The following is a 22,576-nucleotide window of genomic DNA, read 5'->3' as shown; positions in this document are numbered from 1 at the left end:
ACAAGCACTTACAGAATTAGCTACTATTGGTTCCATTTCTATCTGCCTGTGGTACAACTCTCTGTATATTACCCAGCCTGACAGCACTGAAGTCCAGTTGGACCTTAGGAGGAATTTCTTCACAGAAGGGGTGATTAAACATTGGAATGGGCTGCCCAGGAAGGTGGTGGAGTCACCCTCCCTGGAGGTGCTTCAGGAAAGACTGGGTGTGGCACTCAGTGCCATGGTCTGGTTGACAGGGTTGTGTTTGGTCAAGGCTTGGACCAATCTCAGTGGTCTTTTCCAGCCTAATTGATTCTGTGATTCTGTAATCCCGAGTTTTTTCCAGGTGACTCATTTCTGGCCACAAACTCTCTTTCTGCTGTTTAATTACCATCTGTTTGCTAATGCCATTTCATGTCTGTGGTTTGTACGTTTTTCAGGGGCAGGGCTCTCTCCCTGGTAAACAAGAAGTGCCAGATTTATGTGGTTGCTAGCAGTATGTGTTCACTGTGCTGCAGGGGGCAAATTAGGACTGTATCAAAGCACACAATTTGAAATTTCTGGGAAGATAACCTTTTATCTAAATCAGGCAATGAATATGCCTGCAGAATAGGAAAAGGACTCTGGTGTCTGAGGATAAGCTATTTAATTATATTGGGGGGGCTTTCTAAGTATATTTCTATTTTGGGTGTATGCTTGCAAATATATAAATGCAAGAGTCTCCTCTCCCCAGTGAAAGCACACACACACACAAAACATGCAGTGTTCATTACTTAACTACTTATCAAGGAAGATTTTTTGTTTGTTTGTTTTCCTAATGTAACCGGAAGAATGCTCCAAAAATACTTAACACAGTAATTGAATCAGAGGAAAATCAAAGGGATCATCTGTTACTGTGTCTGTTTTAGCTCTCTGTTTAGGATATGTTTCAAGATGGGTTTGTTTGTTGGGTGTTTTAGCAACATCTGTTCCAACTCTTGTTCTCTCTGTGTGTATTTATGTGTGTGTGGAGGGAGGATGTTTAAGGTCTGTTAAGCCATTTGTTCAAACTGGCTTTGCAGCAGCATCAAAGAAATTTAAAAGGCTACAGCAACTTTTAAGGGGGAAAAATGTCCAAAGAAATAGAAAGCAAATATGCCACACTTACATTTTTGAGAGATGTTTAATTAATGCTCATGAGGATTTTTACTTTAAAATAACCTCTAAGGAAAAAGGTCATTAATATAAAAGAAGTAAATAATTTTACTGAAGGTTATTGAAAAAATCCCAACTTTCTGTAGTGTGCTAAAGCTTAGTTAATGCAATTTTAAAGAAAAAGTATTAACTTGAAATTACTGAATATTGACCTGTTAATGACAGCTTGTTATTAACAGTTGTTACTTCCTGGCCATGCTGGGATGGTGTTTGATGGTATTTGAAGAAGAGATATGCAAAAAAGAGGAGTTTTAGGTATTCTTTAAGGAGACCTTAGTGTTAAAGGTTATCCAAGAGGGATCAGACATGTTGTGATGGAAGACCATGTGGATATTTCTCGTAAGTTGGTCTTTTGTGAATTCTTTTCTGAGTGTTTTTGACAATAGAAAGTTTGATACATCTTGCCTCAAGTATGTTACTTCATTGAGTTCTTAGTATTTTGCTTCTGAAGCTACGGATTTCTTTTTTATTTACTTTTTTTTTTTTTTTTGTGGCATCTGGATTTAATTACTGGATGCTGCCTCACCAGTGCAAAGGAGGAAGTACAGAATTTGGACTAATCTAAATGTTCTGCTGTAGGAAGATCAAAATATACATGAATTACTGTTTTAGTCTTGTCTGCTGAGTGTACAGACTGTTTGTGTAGCAGATGATTCATAGCTTTGCTGATACCTCTGTGGGGTTTTGTGTTTTGATTTGCATCTTAAAAGCTTAATTAAAAAAAAAAGCCTACAAACTGGTCCAGCAGAGTTGCATAGAAATATTTAAGAATACAGATGGACAGAAGCTTTTTCACTGCAGCCTATAGATGAACAACTTCTGCACAAATCTATAAACTTAATTTAAAATATATATTCCTCTAGATTGACAGGATTTTATATTATTTATGTTAGTTTTATTGTTGCAGACTTGCGAACATTTGTTCTTGATGCCACTCTTTTCCAGTACTTTTGAAGTCTGTGATAATTAATTATGCCTTCTGTAATAGATGAGTGACTTGAAGTTATTGATACTAGTCTTAAAATAATCTTTTTTCCTTTTCTGTCTTTTTCCAAAATTAGATAATATACCTGAGAGAATCCCCAGAAGATGTGTACAGGCTTATATTGGCAGGAAGTGTTTCATATCTTCCTTTCAGGTAAATAACAAGCTGATAGAGCCCTCTGTACCTTGATATTTTGAAGAAGAAAGTAGCATTTTTCAGTACTACTCTGTGTTGGGGTTTCTTTGTGCTGAAGTTTTTTCATGGGACACGTTCCCTTTCTGGACTTTAAGTACTCAAAGACTAGGGGTGTCAGGAGCTGGTGCTGAAGTGTGCTGGCATGAGATGGAGCCACACTGCTTTGTGTGCGCTTTCCTTGAGCTTTTTGATCTGCGTTGCTTCTCATTTAGCAGTCTGATTTTGTGCCAGTAGTTGACAGTTTATCAAAATATCTGTCATTCCCCACAAATGGCTTGTAACACTAAATAGCACCATCATGGCCAGGCTTCGCGAATGAAGATTTGGGAAGGGCTCTGCCCACGTTTGTTACAAACACACTGGTGGCTAAAAAGGCCAATACGAGACAGACACGTCCTGTTGCAAAAGGCACAGCAGAAAGACTCCTTAGGTGGTAAATTCTGCAAGGCACGATTCTTTCTGGGTTGTCTTTTCTCCTCAAGGGTGATCCTGCTGCGTTCTCAAAAAGCATCAGCAGCGTTACAGATGGTGTGTCTGCAGAGCTCCTGATTGGAGGCCAGAGTAGACCAGTTATGATGATCAATATGGCCAAGGCTGAGATGTTGTTTCAGGCAGTCCTTGTATCTCCTCTTTGGGGCTCCTCTCTTGCAGCAGCCGGTGACAAGTTCACCATAAAGCAGGATCTTAGGGAGGGGGTGGTTGGTCCTTCATCCTGGAGCCGTGCCCTGCCCAGCACAGCTGTGTTCTCAGCAACATGGCCTCAATGCTTGTGACTGCTGCTTGTTCTAGAACAGATGGATTGGTCACATCATCTGACCAGTGGATGTTTAGGATTGTTCGGAGGCAGCGTTGGTGGAAGCGTTCGAGGAGTCGCAGGTGGTGGCGGTAGATGACCCAGGATTCAGATCCCTATAAGAGAGTAGACAGCACTATGGCTCTGTAAACACTGACCTTGGTACTTTTCTTCAGGTGTTTATTTCGCCAAACTCTTTTATGAAGCTTTCTGAAGGCACTGTATGCCTTTGCTAACCTGTTGTCTGTCTCCCCGTCAATCTCACCATCCGAGGAGATGAGGCTGCCTAGGGAATTAAACTGCTGCACTGATTTGAGCTCTGATTGCCAATGGTGGTGTGGGGATGATGGGGGACTTCCTGAGGTGCAGGTTGATGGAGAACTTCTGTCTTCTTTAAGCTGACTTCCAGCCCAAAGAGCTCAGCAGCGTCTGCAAAGCAGGATGTTAAACGCTGCAGGATCCAGGGGCAGCTCTGGGCAACCTGTGACAGGGCCTCCCCACCCTCACAGACTAAATAGCATCCTTTCTGCACCAAGCAGTCTCTGCAGGTTGCTGGGCTCCCCACAAGTGGGGAGTTGTAATCAGTGCATTCAAGGAACCTCTTGAATTGCCTGTGCCCTGCTGTGCTATCCCTTCAACAGATACCAGAGTGGTTGAAATTCCTCGTAAGGACCAGGGCCTGTGGATGTGAGGCTGCTCCTGTCTGTCCGTCTGTCTGTGCAGGGCTTTGTCCATTTGTTCTTCCTCGTCAGGTGGGCTGACAGACACCCACTACAATGTCACCTTTGTGTGTCTTTTCTTCTGCCTGAATGGGATTCTGCTGTTTCCTTTTCCTGCTGATTTCTGCCCCACTCACCTTTCACACTGATTCAGAAGGAAGGAAAGGGTAGAAAAAAATTTTAGAGGCAACCATCCAGGTACTTCAAAAGTTCTTCCTCCTGTCAGTTAAAATTGAACATAATACATTTTTTACTTATTAGAAACATTAGCAATTCTCTGTTGATAAGGGCTGCATGGTCTCAAAAGATGATGTTCTGCCAAGACATAATATTCTCTGATGTAGATTCAGTTTAATTTATTTATTTACTTGACTAAAGTGTTCCTGTAGAATGCTTACTCTGCAGTGCTTATGGAATCTAATAAAGGTCACTTAATAAGAATATGCCATTCCTGGATCAACAGAATTTAAAACGTTGTTGAAAGAAGGGATTTTAATGAAACTGGTTTCTCCTTTTGTTTAAACATAAACTATTTATGCATCTTAAGGGAAGTATTTTATTGTATCTACACCAATGTTTATCTTGACAGTTTCAGTAAGAAGATGCTGTTCACATATACAAAGAGTGCATGTGCACAATCTCTTTCTTCTTTTAAATGGAGCAGATTATTAAAATCCTACTTTTTTGAAAGTATGCTTCAGAGGAAAATATTCAAAGAATGTGTGTTAGAATATGATACTTATTTAGGAATTAGCTTTTGCCATAAGGAGTTTGTGCTGTCTGTTGTTTGTTGATTAATACCAAAATATGCCAGCTTTCCTATTCATGTCAGAAATAGAATGTCAGCTTTACCAAAACTGTAACTGGAGTAATCTTACTGTTGTATCTGTTAAAATAACTTATTTTATATTTTGTTATTGTTGTAAGATGCAAGGTGGGTAATGAAGTAATCATTTGACATAATTACTTCACTGTAATAGTAATTACCTTGAAGCAATTTTTTAAAGGTGTTTTAGAGAAGTATCTTCAACTGGTTTCACTTGGATTAAAATGGAATAATTACTGGTTTGGTCATCATATCTTATAGGGATGCTTCCTTTGGTACTTGCAGTTTTCATCTGACATTGCTGGACTGTTTTCATGCAATAAACAAGGTCAGTGAACTAATATTTTTCATATTGCAAAAAGTTAGCTAAGTATTGCCCATTAGAAAAAGAATGTTTAGGAATCTGGTATCCAATCAGAGCTGTGAAGTAGCAGGTTTCCTGATTGTTACCTAGCTTATTAGGCACTGTAACAAAACTGGATACAGCATCCATGGAAGTCAACAGATACCTTATATAATCAACTAGTGAAGATTTCAAAGTGGGAATTTTGAGATTTATTTTTGTAATAAAATAAAGGACAGTAATTCACACCTCTAATCCCTCAGAGTTGCCTGTTAGGTTTATTATATGCCCATGCTCCCCTGGTGTTAAGTTTTAGGCTGAATATAGCCTTTGGAAGTGGTTTTGAATTGGTTAGTCAGACACTTCAGGCATTTGCAGCACATGCTAATGATTTCAAGTTATGCTTTAGTAATACAAATAGAACAAATGTCAGGAGGTAGGTGCTTATTTTATCTACAAATTATCATAATCTAATGTTTTATAGCAATACAGTGGTGCAGTAACATATTGAAGGACAGGAGAATTTAAACAACTTCTTTTTAGTCTGTATGAGTAGTGAAATGGGGAATTCTGCAGCTCTCCACCCTACTACTGTCTTTTGTGTTATGGATATCTCTGCCAAATTCTAGTGTTTTCACTGGTTAAATCAGCTCTTCTTGCAGATTTGTGATTTTCAGCTTTTTTGGATGTTTTGAAGGCTGCTTATATGTCAAGAGTGGTGCATTGCTGTTCTTGCTGGAACAGCAAGGAAAACTACAGAAGATCACACAATGGAAGAGAAAACTAGACTGTATGATTTCAAATACCTGGAGTTTTGGCATTATCTGTATTTGTGCCTCCTGATTTAACAAGTGGATAAACTATCAATTACCCAAATGATTACATTTTTTTTTACTTTAGAATGTACTCCTGACTTCAACAGATACTTTTGCCAGTTATTTCCCTTTTTTTTTTTTTACTTTTGTGCACCTAGCAGTAATAAAAAGGCTGAATGCTTCAGTAATCTGGGATTTTGTAGTGATTCATTGAAAAAAGAAAAAAAATTGATTTATTCATCTTCACTTGTATTGAAATTTGCAAATCTGTTTTGAGCCAAGACTGAGTTGACCTGTATTTCTTCAGTCACATGAAGAAAGCTCTTTGAAAGAATAGTATGAGTATTAAGGGACTTTCAGTAACCAAAAAATGTGATAAACTGTCCTCTTTGAAGAGGCATCTTTGTTAAAAGCTGTGTTCTGAATTTTAGGCTTTGCAGTATGGTTTCCTGGATTTTAGTACGTTTGATGTAAATGAATATGAGCATTATGAAGTAAGTGTTCAGTATGAGTCTTTTGATTTGTTTGCTGTTACTAATGCTAAAGTGATTGTTTATAATTTGTGCTATTTTTTGTAGTATTAAGTTCCAGTTCTGTTTTATCACTTTAAACTATGATGCCAATTCTGCTAGTTAAATAAAAGTGCATGGTCAGAGAGAATATTAAAATTCAGATTTAAGCATAATTGGGCTCAATCATGGAGGAAAGCAGAAACCAAAATGGAAGTAAATACTTTTTTCTGTTATTAAACCCTAGAAGTTTGTCAGGTGTGTGAATTTGGACACCTTTTAGAGGTCACACATATTCTTGAGCAGTCTTGATGAAAAACTGGAGGGCACACAAGCCTGAGTCTAACTGAATGCTGGAGAACAATCAAAGTATCTATCTGTGAACACAGGGCAATAGTAACATTCTTTGAGGTAAAGAAGGAAACAGGGCTGGAAAACCCCAAGTGCATAAAGTTCACTTTGGGGCCTAGGAAATGATTGTGACAATGAAAGACTGCAACTCTTGACTACATACGGTTTCAGAAATGCAAAGCTGCCAGTTACCTGTAAAGAGGAAATCTGAGTGTTCTTACGACCTAAAAAATTATTATTTAAATTGTGAACAGAGGTGAGATGAGACCAATAATTTAGAAACCTATACAAAATTAAAAATTGGAAGTTGCCCTTCGTCTGAAGGGCATGAGTTGTACTGTTATAAAACCCATTCAGAAAGATGAGAACACAGGCAGGAAAAGTGAGGTTGAGAGCATCTGCCATCCTCAGGATGAAAAAGAAAGCAGGCAACTAACATAACTTCCTTTGACAAAAATTGTGCATCAATTCTATCTAGCATGTATTTTGAAACAATAAGGAAAAGCCTGAAAATACAGGGATAATGATAAACCAAGCATTTTCTCTTGACAGAGAGCAGAAAATGGAGATTTTAACTGGATAATACCAAACAAATTCATTGCCTTCAGTGGACCTCATTCAAGGAGTAAAATTGAAAATGGTATGCTTAAAAAAGAAGGTGGGGGACACGAGCCCACTGCTTTCTTAGTTGATTGTTATCAGTAAGAACAAGCTTTGAAAATTGTTCCTCAAACAGTGTGTTTTTTCCTTGGCTCTTTTCCTTTTATAAGAACTCTGGCAGTAACATTGTAATGCTTGGTTTAATTGTATCTGACCTAGGCGATTCTGTTAGAATTCCATTTTCGGTTAGTCCGTTTCTTTGTGTTCAACATGAGTTCTCTTTTGAGAGTGTTTTCATCTCTTGTTTTTTTAGTCTTTGTTTATTTCTGCAGTTTGAGCCTCACTCACTTCCTTTTCTTTTTTTTCCCCCCCCTTCTTTTTTCAAACAGGCTATCCCCACCATGCTCCAGAGGCTTATTTCCCATACTTCAGGCAACACAAGGTCACCACTATAATACGCCTCAACAAAAAACTCTACGATGCCAAACGATTCACAGATGCTGGATTTGAGCATTTTGACCTCTTCTTTGCTGATGGAAGCACCCCTAGTGATACTATAGTTAAAACATTTCTAAACATTTGTGAAAATGCTGAAGGTGTTATAGCTGTTCACTGCAAAGGTACAGTGTGAAAACCAATTTGTATTACAAGTGATGCCTATTAGTTACTGTTCCTGAGGTATTTTGCACTGTAATTCTATTTTATCTCGTTAATAACATCTCTGCCAAATTGCAACTATTCCATACCAATTATTTCCATACAAATTATTTTCCATTTGAATTGTTTCTATATGGTTCTGTTTGATACTCCATCTTCTAATTTTTTTTGGAGTTCCAGAAAAATCTTCCCAGCCATTCCTAAAAATGAGGATGGAGAAAGCGAGCTTTCCAACATTAACAGCTCTTTCTGCTAGAAGGTGTTAGCACTTTCCAAGGATGCTTTTGAGCAGGAATTTGAACTCCTGGCAAGGTTGTTAGGTCTTTCTAAAAATACATGATTAAGTAGACAAATCATAAACTTTTGAAAATATCAGCGCAGCTTTTGGAGGAGATTCCTCAAAAAATATGAGGAAAAACTGTCATCCCTCATAAACTCTGTGTACTATTGGAGATACTCTGAATATCTGTTCCTCCAGAGCTGGACTCACAGTTTTTCCAGAGCATGCCCAGTGTAGGTGGTGTAATGATGCAGTTTTCTGTGATTATAAAGGCAGTATGTTTCCCTTCCCACACCATCTTTAATAGTCTTACCAAACATTTCTTCTCCACAACTTTGCCTCAGTAGCATACCTGATAATGCTGTTATTAAAGGAGAAGGGCCTTTTCTTAACCTGTCTGCTTTGGACTTGTAAAGACTACATTTTTGCTCCTGGATCAGCCATCCATTTGCTGCATTTAACAGAGTTATACTGGGGAGTGAAAGACTTGTTAAAACCAGCATTTTGACTATTGGCATAAAAGTGCATACTCTTATTCCTCATTGAGGTGATAAATTCAGGTATATCACTTAATTGGTTATGCCAGAATATTGAGTATCAGTGGTACAAGTGCTTTGTTTTCGTTCAAATTAAGATATTCTTTGATATATGTCTTACTGATGGTGTCTGGGCTAGCTTTATGGTCCTCAGCCTGCTCTTGAGAAAGAGTAGAATGCTGCAGCCTGTTCTTGAAGCTGCACAAGTCATGGAAAGTGCTGTGTGGTTGTCTTGGCTGTTGGGTTATACAAAAAATTTTCCAGTGCTGTTGGTCAGTCAGTGAGGTGTTAAATGAGAGAAGGTTGTGGGTGATTTGACATTTAGAGCAAGTGATTGAGGAGAGGCACCACTTAGCTGGAGCTGTCCTCCTTTCCTTCTCATGTTTCCCAAGGTAAACAAAACTGGTTTGAGGGCCATTGCAAAGGTTTCTCATTCTGAAGTACTTTTTGCCTGTACCAGCTAGCACCCCAGACTTGCTTATTGCAAAATTTTTCTTTTTCCTGGGAGCTAAGGAGATTAATTAGAGGAGGGACTGGAAGAGCAGCTGGTTTCAGTGCATGATCTGTTCGCAAGAAGGTGCTGTGAGAATTCTGAAAAAAAAAACAAAAACAAAAACAAACAAGCCAGCTGTTTTATTCCATGCGTAAAAACATTTCATACCTACACACATACATATTCATAGATAGGTAAATAAAGATCAACTTATGGATATTTGTAAAGTTCCTGGCTTTGGAATGTTACCTCCCTTAAAAAACATGAATAGTGTGTTGCTAGCCTTGTATATGAAAAAAGTATCAAAAGGTGAGTTGCACTTAACCGAGTTTGATCAGTAAGGGTTTGTTTAATAAACTGGGCAAGGAACAAGTAACAATGTCTGCAGTTACACAGGTTCCAGATGAAGAGGGTGTATAAGAGAAGCCTTTCTTTTATTTTACACAGCTGGTCTTGGCCGAACTGGCACGCTTATTGCCTGTTATATCATGAAGCATTATCGGATGACAGCTGCTGAAACCATTGCCTGGATTAGAATAAACAGACCTGGTTCTGTGATTGGACCACAACAACATTTCCTGATGGAGTAAGTCAATTAACTGGAAATTATTTCCAAAAATAAATCTAGATGTCTTCTTCTGCTGTGCACTTAATAATCTTCAGTGTTAATTTGTTTTGTTTTGGGCCTTTTTTTCCATGTTATGATAGCAAACAGGCAGAGCTTTGGACAGAAGGGGATATTTTCCGTGCAAAGTTGAAAGGAAACCATAAAATTGCTGTAACAAGAATTCTGTCAGGAGTAGATGATATTTCAATTAATAACACGAGAAACAGGAGAAGCATCCAAAAGGACATTGAACTGGTAACCATCCAAATATTGTGCTCTTGTAAAAGCTGGAACTTGTTTAGAATCTCTCAGGTTCTGAACAAACCTGTGGGTACACAATGAAACAATGTTAATGAGATTCTATTTGTGTTTGCCCTTTTTGTATAAAGGGATATGGGGGGGGGAAGTGTGGACAGCAACTATGAAAAATGAAGTTCAGAACACAGGTGAATTAGGAGCATCATTATCATGCTTTAGTAATTAGATAAATAACAGACCAAAAAAGTTCTCACAATCTGCAATTTGTGATTTCATTTTGGATTGTCTGGTGCTTCATTCTGTGTGTTTAAAGGAAAGGGATGAAAGGTTTTTTTACTCTTTTTAGTTTCCAAGTAATCGAAACTTCTGTAATACCTTTTATAATACCTTTTGAAAAAGACTGTACTGCTGTTTTAAAAAGGCAAGTGAAGGAGGATAATGCTGTATTGTTCTGTACCTAAGCAAAGATTTGACAGTATATTATTTCCACTGTTTAAAAGTAGACAATATTCTGATGCATGTAATTCATGACACCACTTAATGGTTTACAGCTTCAAAAGCAGCAAACAGGAAACTAGAAGGAACAGAACTGTATTTATGCAAGTGAATTTCCTTTGCCTTTTTTTCCTGTTGGGATAATTCTAATTCTAAGAGTTAAGATAAGGTTAATTCTTAAATATCAGGGTGCCTGTGTTTTAATCTTGGTTTATCCCTTCCCCCCCATCCATTATCCAGTACAGTGATGACGATGAAACAAACTGTTTAACACAAGGGGATAAACTTCGTGCTCTGAAAAGCAGTAGGCAAGCAAAAGCTCCAGCTGCATCTCCATTATCGTAAGTCAGTTTAAATCTTTAAATATTTAAAATGCCAGAAACACTTTGATCCTCTTCTTTATGCATATGTTTGTTGCCAGGGCTGCTTTTACTCCCTTAGAACAAACCTGGGGTTCACCGTTTCTCCCAAGGCTTGGTGCTGAGGAGAGCTTGATTAAAGAACTGCATGACTGAATTCCTGGTTCTCTGCGTGCTTTTGGATTCTGGTTGTCTGCACTTTACAAGCTCCCACAGTATTTCTGAATGCTTTACTTCGAGTTTAGTCACAAACATTCTCTTGTCTTTGCTGTAGTAGTGTAAAAACGGAAGGCTATGACTGTGTGGCGTTGATTGGATCAAATAAGGTACGTGCTGGTGTTTGAAGTAAAGTCAGCCACCCAAAAAGGAGTTGAAAGAAGGATTTTTACCTTCCCTTAAGTTTTCTCTTCCTTGGAGAGGAACTTTCCCTAAATCCTATGGGCCTCTGGAAGACAGAGTAGCACTGTTCCAGTAAACAAATTCAAAAGAAGTGCATTTCTGTCAGGGAACCTGGTATGGTAGTCTCTTTATTGTAGACAAGACCTGGAACACCACCTGTAAAAGAAAGTTTGCATCTGTTGTATCTTGTAGCAACTGTAGGTAGAAAAACTTTTAAATAAACTGCAAGAGAATGCAAGGCTTGCAAAACATAGCTGGATCTCATTTGATTGCTAGGAAAGGAATGGTGACCTCTGTCTGTCAGATTTTTACAACTGACACAGCACCAGAGTCACAGACCACAGTCAGCTTGGTTTGTGTTGTGCTGTCCTTCTGTAGGGGATGATGGTGCTACCTGCTGGCATTTTTTTCCTTCTTTCTTGTTCTTTTTGAAGATCACCAGTGTCATCAGTCTTTTAGAAAAAGTGAGAGGTACGTAGTAAAATGTGCTGAAGCCAAAGGAATATTTCCTTGGAAACTTTCACACGTTGCTATGTGTGATTCCTGCTTTTGTTTTAAAATACTCTCTTTTGTTCATGCTCATCATTTACACAGGTGATCACATAAGAAATAACTCATTTGGAACAAAACCTGTACCCAGCTGACACTTTAAAAAACCACAAAACTCATCACCTCAGTTACCTCAAATAACACAGGAAAAAACAGCTACCTTTGCACATTGGTTTCTAAGGCACATAAGTGCCTTAGTTGCCACTTCATAATATTTTTTTCATAAAAGGTACTTTAAGTTATATCATTAAGGTTGTGAAATATCTTATTTATCATATGTTCCATAGAGTGAATGTAGGCTGTGTGATAACCTGTTCAGAGCTGTTGTCTTAAGATGCAGAAAACCCATCAACTATTAAAATATTATTCCATTCATGACACGTTCTGCAACATGGCTGCTCTAATTAAATTAAAACTAGTTAGCTTGTACTTGTGTAGAATGACAATAATTGCCCTAGAGCTTACAGCTGGTTTTTATAGTATGCATCGGGGCTTAGGGGAGTTTGAATTTACCTCATCCTCTTCCCCCTAAGTTATTTGTATGGTTTGCAACTTGTACTCAAATAATTTGGTGAAAAATGCATGTGTAACTTCATACCTTCTTTGTGATGCTATTATTTTATCTCTAGGAATATTTTCTGCCTTACATGGGTCCAAGGTTTTTCCTACTAGAAGAGGTGTCAGTCTCTTCCCTTTATAGTTCAGACTGTTAAAAATAACTAGCCTTGCAGTGAATTTGATTACTTTTATGTAAACAAAGAAACAGAAGCTTCTAGATCTCCTATGTAGTTTTGTTTCAGAGAAGAAAAAAAAAAACCAACCACAAAAACAGAGGAGGGCAAAATAGGAGTACCAGAAGCTGGGACAGTTACAGTCTTTGAAAATTAGAGGCATTACTTACACTTAAGTCACAGGGGATTTATGTGGAATGTTTACTGAAGTTGGTTGTATAAACTCTTTCTGCTTTGATGAATGGATACTCTGTGTATGTTGTGATTGGCAATATTCTGCACCTTTTGGCAAAGGCTTATGAGTTGGCTTTTGCTTCTTTGGACACAAGAAGGTGATACATGCCATCATCTGGATGTTTACATAAATTGTTTGTTTCTGCAAACTTATCTGGCTCTGATCTTACGTTTTAGTATTAAAATGTATGATTGTGAAGTAGGATATATGAATATATGAATACAGGATATCAGATGGCAGCAAGTGATCAGAGATGTATTGCTCCTGCATGCAGTTATGTTCAAGAGTGATACAGACTCCCTTTGGAATAAATGACTATAGTGAGGATTTCAGAAAATTTACTTTGATTCCAGCAAAATATCAGATATTACATTTGGCAAATTATGGCTGCAGGAATTGTTAGTAAGTAAGAAAATGCTTGGCAGAGGTTGTGGAGCAGTATGCATTTGAAGAACCTGAAACAAGCTAAAATGCACCAACAGCTTTTGCTTTTGAATTTTTGTTCATCTTTTCCTCCCCCCTCCAACCCCTTTTATAGATGGTTCCTAGCTATGCTGGTGTCTACACTGTGTAGCATTGTCATCTGGTGGATTATTTGTGGCTCCCTCCTGCCCAGCCTGCTATTCTGTCTAGATGGTTTAAGAACGTAGTAACCATCAGGACCCCCTGAGAGAGAGCCACTGTGTAAGTGTCCCATTCCATTTCTCTACAATAGCTCACACTTTCTGTCTACTGTGTCTCATAAATGCATGTTTCCATGTTCATGTTTCTTACTGGCTTTGTTGCAAGGGAAAATTTCACTGCTCTGGCTTTGTTATATTTTTGTATATATTACTTGGAATAACTGAGTGACTTTTATGGCTGCCTTGCAATAAAAAAGGTGCAGAGCTCTTATAATTAGAATAATCTATAATTTTGAAGGCTTTCTTCTCTGCATGCTCCTGCAAATATGCAAAACTACATAAGCAAAACTAGCTGTAGAAAGGAAAAAATACTGCTTTAAAATATATCCTATCCTTTGAATATTGCAGATGAAGGTGTTAGCTTCAGTTTTACTTTGAAATTCATGAACTTGCAAAGGAGGTTAGTTTCCCAAAGGATGGTTTTATTTCCACGAAATGCCAGGAATTAGAATTTGTTAGAAATGTCAGTAGGTCTTTATTTTTATAAAGAGATTAAACATTATATGCCATGGCATAAAACACGACTTCTTTTTTCCTTTTTAACATAAGAGAAAATGGGGCAGGTTGCCGTGTTAGGTCAAGGCTCACTGGTTTACCCAGCCAGTCTGGTTTCATCCTCTTTTGTTCTCAATTATTTTTTTATAGAGCTTTATGAGACTACTTAAATCCCTTTATTCTGTTACTTGTATTCAGGAGCTAAGAAAAGCATTAATAACATAGCAGTTCCTTGTGTACAGTTTTCACTCTTTATCCACTCTGATTCTGTCAGAGTGGCTGCAGTGATTGCTGTGCCTTGCTTCCACTTTAAAGGTGCAATGTTTTCATCAAATGACAACTTACATCTTTTGGCTAAACAGAAACTTCCTCAGCGTGCAGAACTGCCAGGAAATCCAAATGAACTCTTTGCTGGCTTCTGAGTCTCTCTGGAGCTCTTCTGTCACCACTACCCTCAGAGTGGGATGGTTATTTAGGGTGACTGCTTGAAATCTTGGTGCTCTCGAAGAATAAAAATGGTCAGAAGGTGTTTTACGTGAGTAAGTAAGAATAGGCATTCTCTCCTGGCAGAACATGAAGATTAAGGGTTTCTCTCATCCTTACCTTTGGCCTTGCAACTTTTTGTCTGCACTTTTAAAATGCATGGGACTCTTTCTGCTGAAGTAAGTGACTAATAACTGAAGAATGAGAACTGGGGGACTTGTGGACAGCTTAGTTATTCTGTTAGCCTTGGCTGAGGTCATCTTAACCTGTTCTTTTCGGAGAAAAAAAAAGATCAAGAAGTAAAGGTCACTTAAGCTTTGTTTATTTTTCCCCCTAACTCTGTCAAATAACATACTTAGATGAGAGGCTTGTTTTCAAAGTTTTGCACCAAATGTGCATTATTTCTTGTCTCAGTGATCTCCAAAAGTCAGACTTCAGATTTGTGAACTCATACTGAAAAGCTGAAGTTACAACACAGATTAAGAGATGAAACAATCTGTGCTTTGTTTTTCTGTACTGTAAGATCAACTTCACTCAACTCTCCTTTCTTTCTTTTGCTGTTTCTGTGTTCAACTAAACAATCCCATGCTCAGAGGGAAAGAGGGAAGATTGAGGTTGGTAAATGTGATGCAAGCAACTGGGTTACTGGTGCTACTACTTCATATTTAGGATTAAGAGTCATACAATGTTTGTTTAAATCGAGGAAGAGAAAACACTTGAGGTTTTCTTAAAATCTAACTCTCTTTCTATTATCCAGCTAGTGTTCCCTGTGTTTTGAGGGATCAGATTATTAACCAGGATCATGAATCTCTCTGGACTAGCCTGACAGTCCTGTTGGCTGGAGCCCTGTAGGCTGAAGAGTATCAGTCACTTGTTGCCTGTCAGTGACTTGGAAAAGTGGTCAATGTCTCAGGTCTATTTTCTTAAAACTCATGAGGTGATGAAGGAGAAAGCAGTATTGGACTTGACAGACTTGTCAAGACTAAAATGCCCATTGCAAGACAGAGAAGACATACAGCTGTATAACCTGTCTTTCCCTCATCCCTTCTTAGGATACTGTAATCACTTTTAAAATATGTTGTGTGGATTGATTTCTCTCCAATATGTATTTATTACCTTGCTGACTTTGTCTTGGGTTATGTGGTTTGGGCTTTTGTGTCCTGGTGATGTACCTGTGTACCACCCTTGCTCTGAGTTAAGTGGTGAAAAAAAGCTGTGAATTATTTCAAAGATGCTGCCACTGATCCAAACACTGTTCCATTGAAACAGGTTTTGCTTTGTTTAAAAATCAATGTACTAGCTTGATTAATAAAGCAGCACATAAAGCAGTCTGCTATTTGGGGCATGTACTTAGGATCAGAACTACCAAGTGATGTTTCCATTACAGATTAACTGGAGGTGACAAATTCTTCCAGTGTGTGTTCAGTAGATATTAGTGGATATTACAGCATCCCACTAATCCCAGGATACCATTGGCCTTCTTGGCCACAAGGGCACACTGCTGCCTCATATTTCAGTTCATGTTAGATAAGTACACGGGTTTAAGCCATTGTGCATTGACTTGTTTTCTGAATTTCTGATATCTAGAAAAAATGGGCAGATGCCCATACTTATCTAACATGAACTGAAATATGAGAGCAAGATTATACACATTAGGTTATGTTCCAGTAATTTTTGTTTTCTTGTATGTGTACATTACATGCATTTTATACAGAGAGACGCCAAATGGATATATTTAAGGAGGAAACATAATTTTTCCCTATTTCTGTCTGCATGAGCACTAGTAAACCAGTATGTGCCATGATTTGGTCATGCATATATTTCAGTGACTAAATATTATGAGGGTAAGCTCTCTCTGTACTTTTCCCTTCAGTCCTAGAAGCTGTGAGCAGCACAGATGAAAGGTACAATGCAGGTCTTCTTTCACCACTGGTGTCATTTCCAGGGCTTGGTTGAAAGTGTGGTAGACCAAATATGTTCATACTGTAGGACAACTGTGGCACTGAAAACAGAATTTTAATATTGGAACTTGTAGGAACTGTTCTGCACTCACAACAGAAACTACAAAGTGAACTTTTGGGATTTGAATGTTTTCACCTTGGGCATGCAAGGAAAACATATTTTCCTTAGAAGAATTTGTGTTGTCTACAGAAGCACGATATGATGTTGAAGGTATCTGGGTTGCAGTTTTTTCTGCCTCTTATGTAAGTCCTTCAACTTTGAATGTGCTGTGTTTACAGCAGAATTTGCTTTGTATTTTAGTAGTACGTCTCATTACAGTCTTATCTCAGAGGAACTCACGGTTTTGTTTGAACTTTCGCAAATCAAGTTACAATCTTTTGCTAGGCTGAAGTAATAAGACAGACTTATTCAAGCAGAATTTTAAAATACTTGAACTTTGTGGTTATGTAGTAATTTGTTTGCTAAACAATCAAGAAGTGTGTGGTAAAAGTTAGGTTGCCAATCAGTTTTGCTGCATAAAGAGTATATTTTAGATGAAATTGTATTATCTCCAATGCACATTCTGATTCTGGAATGAAACCCATATAAAACAATGAAAACATAGAGGTTTTTTTCCATTTCTGTTTTTGGTGAGTATGTTACATGAGTATATAAAAGTATATTTTCTCCCATTTCTTCCACTTTTGCTCCAGAAGTTAACATTCTCTATTCACATTTAGGATTCCTTGAAAATAGTTTCTTCAGGGTATTAACCAACCAAACTGTAATTTATCCAACTTAAATGAAGTTTTTGATTTCCAGTCTAATATAGTCTGCTGACACAACTGGACTCAGTGAAGGCACTAAAAATTAGAGTCTAAGAACAGCAGGGGAATAAATACTAATAGCTAAGTTACTCTTAGCTCTGAATCTCTAAAAAGATGCATACTTTTATATTTGGAACCTTGCACAAGTAGAATGACTAGAGAATAGATGTATGAAATGGTGCACTAAGTGGATTCTCGTGGACTCCATTAACCAGTTGTCACTTTTTGTTCTCATAGTATCTGGGAATACAGGAGACATGGTTTCCTTGTGAACCAGTTGTCTGGTGGATAAAAACAGTTGTTTGCATTCCACAGCCTGGAATTCTTTTCTCATTAATGTAAGCAACACTAGAATTTATCTGCCTGTTTAAGAAATAGTCAATATATTGCTCAAAATCTTCTAGAGAAGCATTTGAGCACAATCAGCATGTAAAGCTGAGTTTTGAGTAGGGTGCAGTAATTCCCTCTAAGAGCAAAATGCCAACATATGCAATGATTTTCCTATTTGAAGGGAGCATTTCATGGTAAATTGCAGGAGATTTAGACTTTGATCTTCATAAATTGAATTACTTGGGTTTTTTTCTGAATTCTGTGTCAGTCTGAAAAGCAATGTTTGGGTTTTTTGCATACTTCAGATTTTATAATTTTTTTTATTCGTTGCAGTAATCTAAAATGCAATTTCTTTTTTTTTGTCTTTCCAAAACCTAACAGGAAATTAAAAACCAATAATTTAATCCATGCCTTGAAAGCAAAAAAACCTCAACAAAACCAACGAACAGAGGAAGCTGCTATGCTCCTAATAAAAACAAGTTGCATTACCACAATTGTAACAAGGATGTTATAAAAGAGAAGGATGTGTTTCAGGCAGAAGAGTTTGCTTTTCAGAATGATTTGTGAAAAGCCAGCTGCTACTTGTTAACTCTATTGCAACTGTTACACCCTCTTTTCAGTGTCTTCTAGAAACTTCCTGGTTATATAATCTTTCTTTTTTCCTACTCTTTACAGAGTAATTCTGCAGTCCCGTGTTCAGAAAAATAAAACCTCTGAACCTAGCATTTCTGACAGTACAGGCATTACTAAAAGAACTACCAGGTCTGCTGCGAGAAAAAACAATTTGAAAAGGTGAGAGTTAACCTCTTTACAGATCCAGTAACTGTTCTCTAGGCAAATACTTTTGAGCTGCTGTACCTGTTGCTGGCAGGAGCTTTGCCACAGTCCAGCCTTTCTCCTGGCAGTGGGAAGTGAGAAACAATTGTATGGTTTATGTCATGTACCGAGAATACCTGGAAATGTATTTCTTAAGACATTTGTTTATGTTGCTCAGTCTTTCAACTTTGAGAATTTTATGTTGTAATTCCTAATGTGAGTCAGAATTACTGAGGATGAGGGATTTTGGTAACATGAAAACCCCTCTGCCTGGAGTAAGAGATGGAAAAGTAGTTCACAGCATTAAGTCCATTATTAGTGCAATAAGTCAAAACTACGAGAAATTTGATGGACAACTGAAATGCAGCAGGAGTGGCAAAGCCAAGTGTACAAAATGCTTGTCTATACTGGCATGAGATTCTTTTTTTATGGAGAGCATGGCTGATAATCTGAACTGAACCTGTTTAGTGAAGCTTAATGAAATTTTAAACTCCAAGGGACTTATGCAAGACTGAAAGTGCCTTTGGGCACAGAAGCAGGTGGGCACACTACTGCTGGGTTTCCTTGTGTTTGCATGTGATCCTGCCCCTCTGTGCCAACTCTCCAGCTGATTATCAGAGATGAGCCTGAGACTGCAGCTTAAAACAATATCCAAACAACTTCCAGTGATTACAGTTGACTGGAATTTGTATTGACTGGAATTTGTCTTGTGGCTCATAGTGAAAAACTTTTGAATGGGTTTGTCAGATGCTGAAGAGACTTACTTTTGTTGGGAAACATTTTATGTTATGTGCATTGATTTATAAATATTGCTGAAAATTCCAAGTTCTTGGGGAGTTTTTTCCCCATGAGCTCTTCTTTCTCCTTCTTCATCCTGTTACCTTGAAGGTAACAGAAGTTAGGAAAAATTCACTCTGTCAGACAATGGAAATAGTCATTAATAGTAGACTGCAGTAAAATTATATTCAGAGAATTTTTAGCTGTGACTTTCTTTTAATTTATTTTAAAATATGTTAAAAAATAATCTCTTTTTCATGAAAGGTATGTTTTATTTAAAACCAGGAGTATTTTTCAGGGTTTCCTTTTGGCTGCTTGTGTTTTTTCTCAATTTTGCCTCATTTTCACCATGTCAGTTTTGGTCCACACAGAATAGATGGGGTTCTACCTGCTGTTTTTATTCTTGATGCCTCTCCCAGTTTTAATCTGCTTGCAAGGCTTTGAAGCTGTATACATGCAGATGTGTAATTTGGACAGAGATTTTCCTGGAAAACACTTTTCCAAGTTGACCTGCATGTTGTGTGAGATGAGAATACCCATCCTAGGAGGAAACAGCATCCCTAAAATAGAGTTCACAGAAGATTTCATTTAATTTGAAACAACTCCTGTATGTGTATTGGCAGATTTATGACTCTGGAAGCAAGGATGAGGTTGATCTCAAAGTTCATAAACTACTTCCTTCATATGTTAATGGATTTTCTAAAACTTCCATCCAAAATATTTCATTCCATACACTGTTTCTTTTCTTCTAACTCTTGAGCTCAGAGAATTCCAGTCACTTTATACTTCCATCCAGTAATCAAATTTGTCCTAGTTATGTCACAGTTCTAGAGTTCTTAATTGTCTTGTAATCTGAGAGGGCTGATTGGGTCTGGTCCCTCCAAAGGGTATGACTGTACAATTTAATAGACTTTGAATGCAGTGCCTTGTTATTAATTTCAGAGATGTCCCTTTATTTTTCCTGTAGCATTTGGAAAAATCTCACTCATTTTTTTAAGCATGCCTCTTTTTTCATCGAAATTTATTTTCATTTCTTGAAGTGTGTGCTGTTTGCATTAACTCACAGTGCTCAGATTCATTGACCTATTCTTGATTAAGTGGATTGCAGGGTAGAGAATAATTATTATTATTACACAAAATTGACATCATGCCCTAACCAACATCTGTGTTTGTCAAGACCTTGTTTGCTTCACTGAACTTCTGACATTGCTGTGTATCATCATTCTTTCATTTTCTTCTCTGATATTTTCCAGTGGATTCTCTGATATATTCCATGTTTGTGTTCTAACAAGGTGCATCCTTCACCTCTGAACCAGCTGAATCACAGGAACACACAAATCAAACCATCTTTTCCATCTTACCACAGAATTAGGTTATATTTAGAATTAGAACAGAATTAGGTTATTTTTATAGTAAATTTATAGTAGTATTTTTATATTTTTAGTAAATAGTTGATTAGAAATGAACTCTTGAGTGGTAAAGGCATTTTGGTGGGTAGAGGTGTCAAGTCATTACAAAAAAAAATAAGAGGGAGTAGGGAGAGAAATGTGTGAAAACTGGATTGTATAGGTTTCTTTACTTGTTTTAACCAGACAGGAATATCACAAAAGCTAACAAAGAGGCATACACTTTAAAAATCTCATATGCTTTTGCTTTGCTGGGTTATCACAAAGCAGCTTTTCTGCACCCTTGTTCAAATACTGAAAACTACCTGCAGCATTTCAGAGCTTTCCTATATGTAATCTAAATCTAGCTTTAAAAAAATGTTAATGTTTCTTTACTATGCTGTCTACTTTTTCTACGGTTGATACCTCAGAGGGACAGAAAGAAAACTGAAATTATGATGCTGTGAAACCTCTGTTGCATTTCCATGTGGAACAGAACTGTCTGCACAGTGTCTGTGATCAAACCAGTCTGTGCTTTCTTGACAACCAGTATTGCTGTATTTTTAAATGCAGTGACTTTTACCTTCTGTTTCTTTCTTCCAAGTATCATTTGCTCATTTTACCCTGCCAGAAATGTTTGCATGAAATACGTGCTGAGTAATGTTTAACTTTTTCCCCTCAAACATGCTTTATTTCAGCAGCCAGCCCGTCACAAGGACTAGACCAGTCTGGCGTTGAATTTCAAATAAGCCACGAGTGTTGAAGAGGATATTCAGGAGTGAAGGGGATATGACTAGAGGGAACTTGTTGCAATTCAAGGAAGATGACTTTGGCTTCATTTTTCAGCAAAAAAAAATGAAATAGAAGAATCTCTTCCGTACCTGTAGAATAAAATGAACTGTGAACGTGCTTGGTAGACATTTTCCTACCGTGCTAACACTTCCTCAAGCAAACCCAACAAAATCTGTGTACATTCAGACTCAGGTGTAAATACTTAAGCTCTCTATTATAAAGAGGGCTTGCTAATACGTATGAAGCATGTGTATAAATTGTGATGGCAATCACTCAGCTGCTGACCAGCAGAAACAAAAAGATGGTGGGAGCTTTTAAATCTATAAAATCGTGTTGTCTATTCAGAGTGGGCTGAAGTCTTCACTTGAGACTGAAAATCAACAACAAAAGCTTTATTTCTTATTCTAGTATTGGTACTCTCCTGTGTTCATTGGCTGTTTTCTTATTTTGTATGAAGTTTTTTATGAAGCTGCAGTATTGAGTACACTAAGTAACTATTGTCCACCAAAGAGTGCTTTATTTTCAGAGGTTGTGTGGTTTGTTTGTTTAGGAAAAGCTAATTATAAGTGATTAATTTGTTTTTAATAGTGACAGATTTTTAGTTGTTCACAACCAATGGCTCTTTTAACCACTTACAATTGCTTTAAATCTGGTATGATTTTAAAGGGGAGGAAAAACAGTTTACCATTTAAAGCAGTGCTGTGGTATTGAAATATCATTACTGTTCCCTTTCCTACCATCAAGTCTATTAGGTGAAACTTTAGGTTACCATATACAAAAGGTAAGAACTTCCCCCAGATTTTATTGGTATACTTGATAACATGTGGATGCCATTGTTTTTTATCTTAGAGGCACTTAGTGAGTGCAGCACACAAAAAAAGGGAAAGTAAGCTTGCCATCCAACTGAGATTGCTGCTGCAACTCAGGGGCAGGCAGAATATTTGACATCTAATTAATACTTTAAGAACTACATCTTACCTGTGTTAAAAAGCAGTGTAATTTTTAGGGGATTCTATTTGAGACTGACATTGTCATCCACTACAAGACTGTCTTCAAACACTGGCAGTGTTTTTTTTCCCCTACTTCTTTTCACATTATGAAATCTCAAAGCTGATGTACCCTTGTCTGCCAACTGA

At 37.5% G+C, this 22,576-nt stretch overlaps 1 protein-coding gene across 7 annotated transcripts in view; it reads left to right on the top strand.

The window, feature by feature from the left end:
* The window catches only part of CDC14B (cell division cycle 14B), a 41,086-nt gene extending 19,582 nt beyond the window's left edge, over positions 1-21,504 (top strand). For 2 of the 7 annotated variants that reach the window (XM_017821132.1, XM_017821139.1), the window contains exons 5-14: positions 2,238-2,314; positions 4,956-5,022; positions 6,284-6,346; positions 7,265-7,352; positions 7,702-7,932; positions 9,726-9,864; positions 9,987-10,140; positions 10,879-10,979; positions 18,346-18,462; positions 21,347-21,504. In XM_017821132.1, the coding sequence (XP_017676621.1) occupies positions 2,238-2,314; positions 4,956-5,022; positions 6,284-6,346; positions 7,265-7,352; positions 7,702-7,932; positions 9,726-9,864; positions 9,987-10,140; positions 10,879-10,979; positions 18,346-18,462; positions 21,347-21,386 (1,077 nt within the window). In that variant the 3' untranslated portion in view covers positions 21,387-21,504. Of the gene's footprint in view, positions 1-2,237; positions 2,315-4,955; positions 5,023-6,283; positions 6,347-7,264; positions 7,353-7,701; positions 7,933-9,725; positions 9,865-9,986; positions 10,141-10,878; positions 10,980-13,449; positions 13,596-18,345; positions 18,463-21,346 lie in introns of those variants that run through there. The other 5 variants (XM_017821133.1, XM_017821135.1, XM_017821134.1 and 2 more) reach the window with 5 other exon arrangements.
* The last annotated feature ends 1,072 nt before the right edge of the window (positions 21,505-22,576 follow it).

This window comes from Lepidothrix coronata, unplaced genomic scaffold, assembly GCF_001604755.1.
Source record: "Lepidothrix coronata isolate B3197 unplaced genomic scaffold, Lepidothrix_coronata-1.0 Scaffold89, whole genome shotgun sequence".
NCBI lineage: Eukaryota > Metazoa > Chordata > Aves > Passeriformes > Pipridae > Lepidothrix > Lepidothrix coronata.
Note: the sequence above shows the minus strand (reverse complement) of the source record. Positions and strands in the feature narration are given on the sequence as shown.